This window comes from Lactuca serriola, chromosome 8 (assembly GCF_051521515.1).
Source record: "Lactuca serriola cultivar US96UC23 chromosome 8, Lser_US96UC23_V15, whole genome shotgun sequence".
NCBI classification, from domain to species: domain Eukaryota; kingdom Viridiplantae; phylum Streptophyta; class Magnoliopsida; order Asterales; family Asteraceae; genus Lactuca; species Lactuca serriola.
The window spans coordinates 46,193,980-46,202,576 of record NC_136415.1 but is presented as its reverse complement, the minus strand read 5'-3'; the positions used below and the strand labels follow the sequence as shown (position 1 = coordinate 46,202,576).

Genomic DNA, 8,597 nt, shown 5'->3' with positions numbered 1-8,597 from the left:
ATTTTCTTGGTCATTTTTTTCTAACACACTTCATTTTTTTGGTCCTTTGATGAATTTTCCCAAGTTGATAAGGGTTCAAATTGTCAAGCATTAAAGTATCACGAGAGTTATTTGTATCATTTACTGTTTCATCATTATTCATTAGTGAAAACCCTGGCTTTTTGTTAATTAGAAGCTCCCTTTGAAGTGTCATTGATCCTAAAAAAATATATGTAATAAAAAATATATATTAATTTGGACTAAAACGCCCTCAATGAGCGGGGAAAACACATAATGGAATTCTACCTTCAACATTACTTTGTTCAGTGACACCATGATCCTACAAAAGAAAAGAAATATATGAAATAAAAAAAAATGAAGATGATAATATAAGTTTTTTTTTAATAAGAACGAAGAAAGAAAACTAACCTTAGAAAAATTTGCATCAGTGATAGCATCGGTCAATATGGACTGAAGTTCTGAAGACCAATTATGATCATTGATGGAATTTACATTTTGGTTTTTATATTTTTCTTTTTTTTGAATGGTATTGGGTGTGAATGTGGCCTCAGAATACCCTCATTAGGACAATCACCCGATAGTGAATATGGTCGTTGGCTCGTTGCAATTGAGTTGGGATTCAGGTTCATGAACTACTGAAATTACAATGTTGCCCTCCCATTCCGCAACTTAACGAAATTTAATGGTGGCAAAATGTGACATTAAAGTATGACCGAAAACCAAAGTACCAAACTATTTACAAAAATCTCTAACGGTTGAATACCCAAAGTGTGAGTTAGGAGCTTTTGAAAGCTTTTTTCAAACAAAAAGCTTTTAAGATTTTAAAAATCTATTGGTGGAGCTTTTTCAAAATCAAGTTTTTTCAATGAGCTTGTTAATTAACAAGCTCTACGGGTAGACTTTCTTCTACAAAATAAAATAATATTTTCATATTCATCAAGTTATATATTTATATATGATTAATATTATGGGACCCCTAAAAATGGATATATACACTAAAATCTCAATATTTTCATCGATTTGACAACAAAATCTTAAAAATATTTTTTTAGCAATAAAGTCCTAACTACCAGCAGTTTTTTACAACGAAATCTTAAAATTAATATTATGGGACCCCTAAAAATGGATATATACACTAAAATCTCAATATTTTCATCGATTTGACAACAAAATCTTAAAATTATTTTTTTGGCAATAAAGTCCTAACTACCAGCAGTTTTTGACACGTTTACCCTTTTTCCGGTTAGCTGGTAATTAGGACTTTACTATTAAAAAAATAAAGTTTAGGACTTTCTTGTCAAATCGTGAATTAGGACTTTACTGTCAAAAAAATAAAGTTTAGGACTTTCTTGTCAAATCGTTGAAAATATTAGGACTTTAATGTATTTTCGTAGCCCAATAACTTTTAATTGTGATTTTCGTCGCAACATCACTGTTTTTCTTACCATTATCATCTTTACCCTGATATAATAGCGACCAAGGAAACGGATGAGAGAAAGAGAGAGAGACTTGTAAATATTTCTTCTTTGTTCACCGCCAAATCTTGAACTGAAAATAGATGACATATTGTACAAACACAAACAGCACACACCTAGTCAAAAAGGTGTGAATGTGGAGAAGTGGTAAGAATGGTAGTTTCATTTTTTTCGGTTTTTTAGTTCTCCATTTTTAAGACTGCAAAAAGCCAACACAACCCTCTTCTTTCTTTATTTCTTGATTATCTTCATTTTTTCAATTTCGGATTGTTGAGATTAAAAAAAAACTATTTAACAAGAAGAAAATGTTAAGGATTTCAATATGATCAAGCTAACCAGAGCAGGTTTCAATAACTCTTATGCTTAAAGATTATCATATTATAAAATTTCTAACCAAAAAATGGATATATATATATATATATATATATATATATATATATATATACACACACACACACACTAAAGTCCTAATATTTTCAAGGATTTGACAAGAAAGTTAAACTTTATTGTTTTTACAGTAAAATCTTAATTCATAATTTGACAAGAAAGTCTTAAACTTTATTTTTTTTTATTTTTTTTTAACAGTAAAGTCCTAATTACCTGCTAATCGAAAAAAAAAAAAAAAAAAGGAAACATGTTAAAAACTGTCGATAGTTAGGACTTTACCGTCAAAAAAAAAAAATTTACGGCTTTCTTGTTAAATTGATAAAAATATTGGGACTTTAGTATATATATTCCCTAAAAAAAACTAGGTAAAAATAACTTTCCTTTTATGGATGCTCTAATAAATTTTGTTCTATCAAAGAAACACACAGCCCACACAATACTCTATAAACCATGTGGTCCGCTTAAATCAACCTAAAAAAGAGGTAGGTAACCACCTAAGATTGAAGTCCATAAAATTCAAATGTTCAGCAACTTTTTTGTAGTGGTTTTAATGGAATAGGGAATCATGTGTGGTTTTGGCAATGGGATGGAGCGATACTGGGTATCGCTGGAAAACCATACCTTGAACAAGGTGGAATGGGTTCTCCTTTTTTTTTTATTTTTTTTTATTCCAACGGGTTTGTGAACCTGCTATTTAGTTCTTTGATTTAATGCTGTCTTATTTACCACAAAAGAAAAAGATTTTTCTATTTTTGTTTTGACCTTTTTTTTATATAATTTGGTTTATATGTTCAATTCTACCTAATATTTTAGAACTTTACAAAACAAATTCTTCTTCAGGATTTAAGTGTTTTTTTATTTTATCTTTTAGAAATTCACAAAACCAATTCTTCAAAAAAAAAAAAAAAAAAAAGTTCGTTTTATTTTATTTTATATTTTCTAATTTAATTAAATAAAAAAATAATGATGTTACAAGTGGGTTAAATGAATTGAAAAATATATGAAATGCACAATTATCTTCTCCGATATACTACAATTTGTAGTCTTTCCATTGTTTTTTGAATACCAATCATGTACACTCCGATATACAAAATGTTCACAATTATGAAATCATATACAACTCAAGAAATTTCAATTTCAAAACGTATCATATAAGATAGATTTAAAAAGAGCAATTTTGAATAAGAAAACCACTATTAGTTACTTACCAATGACTAAATATAATTTGTTGATACATACATATATCATATATATACATACAAATACACACGAATCTCTCTACAATGAAAATAAAGAGGCATAGTAAAAATTAAAAAAAAACAAAAGGTTATATCTTTATCCAGCAAAACCATCATCAGACTCCAACTTCTTACGGCTTACTAACACGCCTTCATTCCAAATCTCAACATATCTACAAAAAACCATAAACACAAACCAAAGGGTTAATTAATATAGTCGTTTAGTAATTTGTAATATAATAAATCTAAAGAGACTCCTTGAAAAATTTAAATCATTTATTAGAAGGTTGTAAGGATGAATGAAATACAAACCTTGATCCACTGACATCAATACATAGAAATTGACCATTTCGCCATCCATTTTTAAAATGACCAAAAAATATATCACCATTTGTTGAATAAAAACGCCCTTCTCCGTTCGCCTTTCCCTTCCAAAAATTCACAAACCACCTATCTCCCGTGTGAAAGTAAAACCATCCCTACATATAAATATTTTCATGTTATTTTTTTATATCTTTATTATAAAATATTATTTAATTCTTACTTTTCCATGCATGACATCATCTCTCCATGACCCACGAAAAATATCTCCATTACTGAAACAAAATGTACCCAAGCCTGATCTTTTACCATAACGCCATAACCCATCATACATGCTTCCATCACCCAGTGACAAACGACCCTATAAAACAACCTTGTTAAGTTTTTAAGGTTTCAGTACTTTTATACATAATGACAAAAGTTCTAGAACCTTCTAGATATATACCTTTCCTTCTGGAAGACCTCCCTGACACCTCCCTACATATATACCTCCACGATAGTTTATTTCCACCACAGGACTCCACTTTTTCTGGGACTCACGTTCAGATTCCTGCATCATATTGTGAAATTTTATTAAAGTTAAAAGATTCTAAAAATGACCATTTTACCCTTCGTCTGTAAATGATACAAATGCAAGTGTTTTAATAATTTCAACGCAACGTCTTGGCATAATCTTTTTAAAGAACCATAATAATGCATAAAAGTAAAATACAATACTAAATGACCATTTTACCCTTGATCAAAATACAGATAAAAGTAAAAAAAAAAAATTCATTTAAATTCTCACCAGCATAGATGCAGCACGAGCAGAAAGTCTTCCATTTTTCTTGGAAACACCATTTTTATTACTGTTAAAATCCATTGGTGTTTGTGAAGTAGCATCAATGGATTCATCAAATGACATGCTTACAGGAAACCGAATCTCATCCTTCGTTTCAAGTTCACTACTTTCCTCCGGGTGGTAAATGACCCTTGTGCCCTTGGGACAATCTTTCATGTCTCCTGATAGTTTTACACCAACTGGAAGTTTATAAGGGTTCAAATTGTCAAGCATTAAAGAATCACCAGAGTTATTTGTATCATTCACTGTTTCATCATTAGTAAGAAACCCTGGCCTTTTGTTAATCAGAAGCTCCCTTTCAAGTGTCATTGATCCTAAAAAAAATTATGTAATTAAAAAAATATATTAGTTTGGACTATAACGCCCTCGATGAGTTGCGGAAACACACAATGGAATTCTACTTCTACCTTCAGCAGTATTTTGTTCAGTGACACCATGATCCCTAGAAAAGGAAAGAAATAAATGAAATTAAAAAAAAAATTGAAGATGATAATATAAGTTCTTTTTTTTTAATTAGAATGAAGAAAGAAAACAAACCTTGAAAAAGTTTTTGCATCAGTAGTAGCATCTGTCAATATTGACTGAAGTTCTGAAGACCAATTATGGGAACCATTGATGGAATTTACATTTTGGTTTTTATATTTTTCTTTTTCTTGAATTGTTTCAGGGTGTGAATGTGGTCTCAGAATGTTGAAAATGTAAGGAAAACTTTGGAACATTCTAGAAATTATGCTGTCTTTTTTAGGAGACTCCTGTTTGATATAACTGAGAATAGCACAAGGAAAGTGTGTCAAAAGAAATTGAAGAAAAACAAGAATAAGGGTATTTTCATCATTAATAAGAAGAACTGAGAATGACAATAGCAAGTTTGTCATGTGTTTGGTTGGTAGGAAATGGAGTAGAATTCAATGATAAAAATGAAATATTTTTCATATTTTCACTTCATAATTAAACTTTTTAATTTCATTTATTTCAATATATAACAAGGGTATTTTGGTCTTTAATAAGAAAAGAAAGAATGGATTTGAATTCCTGTTGGATTCCGCCAGAATTCAATTCCATTCTTCCTTTTTCTTATTAAAGACCAAAACACCCTCGATTACCCGATAGTGAATATGGTCGTTGCAATTGAGTTTGGATTCATATCCGGTTCATGAACTACTGAAATTACAATATCGCCCTCCCATTCCGCAACTTGACGAAAATTACGCAAAATGCCATCCAAATCACTCCTGTTAATGATTGCTGAGCTGGCGAGGATGAATACAACAATTCCATTTAAGCCCTGGAATTTCAGAAAGTCATATGACAAAAAAACATAAGAAAATTAAAGATTTATATCATCAAAATGATGAAATATTGTATTTATTTTCAACAAACCTTTACACCGGATCCAAGAAAAGGGCAATCATATATGGCTTGAGCAACTGAAGCTTCAATGTCATTACCAATCCCATATCCAATTTTTGCCTCCTTATAGCTTCCTAAAATCTGATGTCCATTTTGGTCATTTATGTCATTATGTGATTATTCCTAACATAAACAATAAGTAACATAGATGTGTTATAGAAATGTACTTTTTTAAGATCTGTGACTCCAAGTTCTTTCATACTCTCATGTGGTATACTTACAAACTTTTTGTTGCACTCCTGAAAATGATAAGATGATTAAGATCACAAAGTTAAAAGGACATTTAACATATGAAGATATAAAATATCTTGATTACTTACAGATGTGAGAATGGAAACTGCATTTAATGCCATTAAAACAGCATTATTTGCAATCTGTAATGCCTCATCCAAAGTTACAAGATCTTTTTCTAGAAGTGCATCTGCATCAATCACTGTGGAACAGAAAAAAAAAATGGTAGATATATCATTGAAAAAGAAAAAAAAAATTGGTAGATATATCATATATATATGAAACAATACTCACTGATACAGAAATCTGTAAGTCCCTCAAGCTTATACATCAGGTCTTTCACCTGAAAATAAAACATATCATTGCATTATTTTTATTGTTTGTCTTCTTCTTCTTATACATTTTATTAAGTAAATAAATAAAACAAACCTCGTTTTGGCGCCTTTGTCCTTCGAATCTAAAAGGCTTCAGAATGATAGTCACAACAAAGCCATTTGCAAGCTTTATCGATTCAAATATATCATGTAAAACAGTAAGATCTGATCCATAAGATGCCCCAGCTACCTAGAGAAAACCAAAGAAAGTTTTAACGAAGTTAAATTTAATGGCAATCAATCTGATATATTTGTTTAATCTTTTGTTTATGTACTTGAAGAGTTTAATGTAGGTAAGAGTTAAGGAATGTACAAACAAGTATAACAGCTTTTGAATGTGACTTCATGGCTACAGATTCTTCCACAAATGTTTTGGTGATCTCTGCAAAATGGAACATCAAATCTAGTCACTTATAAAAGAAACTTCATGCAAATATATTAACTATGTCCATGGAGATATGCAAAAGCTCACCATCCCCAAGTATTCGTTGTTGTAATTGCACCTTGAATGCTTCTTCCACAATGATATTCCTGCAACAATACAGCACAATTTTAGAAAGGGATAAAGCAATCATCTTTACACATGAGTCGATTGCTTCTTTATTTCTTCATTTACACATCCCAAATAAGCATATGATTCCAAAATCCACATCAAATGAAAAGAAAGTCGTAAAGCATTCTACAGTACGCATACATTAGGTTAATTATGCATACCAGAACCGTAAGCGTCGTGAAAGCGATGAAGAACGCAAACAGAAGTCAAGAACTGCATCCTTCCGACTTCCAATCCCAATTACTTCCACAACCTCAGTTTCTTCCCATAAATTCAAAGCCCTCTCTCTGCTCAATATTGGTGTAGACGAAGACGAATGTTTGTCGAAACTCGATTTGATTCGGCGGAGGCGTTTCGAATTACTACTAAATTGTAATCTTCTCAAGGGGAACCGGCAATGGTATTTACAGTGCCCATCGAATGAACGTTTAGGAAAGAGTGAAGGTGAAGAGAGTCTGATAGAGATATTGATTGCTGTTAATGGGAGCTCCATGGAGATGCAGGAGAATATCAAGAGAAAATCGATGGGTTCACGAGGAGGCGTCGGCCATGTCGACACTTAGCGGCGACGCATCACCGGAATACTTCCACCTTCAGAGTTACAGTAGCGATTGATTGAGGATAACCAAGGAGGCAAGGACAAGAATCTCAGTTACCATTTATGTATGTTTTGGATGGAATGAGATGCAACTCAAAAACAATGGATATCGGGTCGGGTCTATTATTTACAACAGCAACCCTTCAAAGTTAAAGATTTGAACATAGACTCTTAATTTTTATCTTTGAATGATAACTACGTACAAAAAGAAAAGAAGGAAGTGATAAAGTAATCTTTGTGAAGATTCGGAAACTCTATCACACTAATAATAAACATTAATTGTGAGTAGGGGTGCAAACGAGTCGAGCCGAGCTCAAGCTTTTTTTTACTGAGCTCAGCTCGAGCTCGTAAAGAATTATACAAGCTCGGCTCGGGCTCGAGCTCGGCTCGTTTGTCGTTTGATGTGCCGAAATAAGCTTAAGCTCGGCTCAAGCTCGTTAAAAAACTCGTCTACTAATACCCGAAATCCATAATTTCCCAAATATGTTTTTATTTTAATATAAGAAAATAATAATAAATTATATTAGATAAAGGCTCGTTTAGGCTCGCGAGCCTAATCGAGCTTAGTGACATAGGCTCGAGCTCGAGCTCGTTTAATAAACAAGCTTAATATTAAGCTCGAGCTCGGCTCGGGCTCGTTTAAAACCGGTTTCGAGTCGAATTTTTAACGAGCCGATCCCGAGTAGCTCACGAGTAGCTTGACTCATTTGCACCTCTAGTTGTGAGACCCATGTATTATATAGGTTAATTTAAAAAAAAAAAGTTAAATATAAATGTCTAAATATTTAAAAACTTTGAATTTATAAAAAAAAATAAGAAAAACAATAAATTATTATAATGAAAATGTTTTTTATCTTTTAAATTTAAACAAATAATTTAAATAAATAAACAAAAGAAACTAATATGCTTTAATTTTATGAATTCTGAAATTAAAAAGTAAGTTAATTAATGAAACTGATATCCATTTATTACTGTATTTATTGTAATTATTAAATTAAAATATTATGTGGAATTTAATAAAATAGAAAAACTCATAAAGTGACATGTGAAAAAAAAATTCAAAATAACCACAAAATGACATTTTGCAAATTGAATAAGAGTGTGACAAGTGGCAAAAAAAAAAAAAAAAAAAAAAAAAAAAAAAAAAAAAAACTTTCATTTATTAGAGA

At 31.0% G+C, this 8,597-nt stretch overlaps 1 protein-coding gene across 2 annotated transcripts; it reads right to left on the bottom strand.

Moving 5' to 3' along the window:
- Nucleotides 1-3,037: 3,037 nt before the first annotated feature.
- ARC3 (GTP binding protein) lies at nucleotides 3,038-7,479 on the bottom strand. 2 transcript variants are annotated; one of them, XM_079015573.1, is made up of 16 exons: nucleotides 6,992-7,479; nucleotides 6,750-6,808; nucleotides 6,591-6,659; nucleotides 6,333-6,463; nucleotides 6,198-6,246; nucleotides 5,993-6,105; nucleotides 5,840-5,911; nucleotides 5,643-5,753; nucleotides 5,366-5,547; nucleotides 4,800-5,027; nucleotides 4,670-4,704; nucleotides 4,209-4,576; nucleotides 3,867-3,971; nucleotides 3,645-3,782; nucleotides 3,413-3,579; nucleotides 3,038-3,273 (listed from the first exon to the last, which is right to left on the bottom strand). In XM_079015573.1, the coding sequence occupies exons 1-16, from the start codon at nucleotides 7,321-7,323 to the stop codon at nucleotides 3,198-3,200; spliced, it is 2,235 nt and encodes a 744-aa protein (XP_078871699.1). In that variant the 5' UTR covers nucleotides 7,324-7,479; the 3' UTR covers nucleotides 3,038-3,197. The 2 variants fall into 2 exon arrangements, with proteins under 2 accessions (XP_078871699.1, XP_078871698.1); XM_079015572.1 differs by having other exon boundaries at nucleotides 6,333-6,467; nucleotides 6,595-6,659.
- Between the last annotated feature and the right edge of the window lie 1,118 nt (nucleotides 7,480-8,597).

Coding starts and splice junctions, on each gene's coding strand:
- ARC3 (XM_079015573.1), bottom strand. CDS start 7,323: ATGGAGCTCCCATTAACAGCAATCAATATCTCTATCAGACTCTCTTCA. Junction 6,660..6,749: donor ACAACGAATACTTGGGGATG/GTGAGCTTTTGC, acceptor TCCATTTTGCAG/AGATCACCAAAACATTTGTG. Junction 5,754..5,839: donor GAGTCACAGATCTTAAAAAA/GTACATTTCTAT, acceptor AATGGACATCAG/ATTTTAGGAAGCTATAAGGA.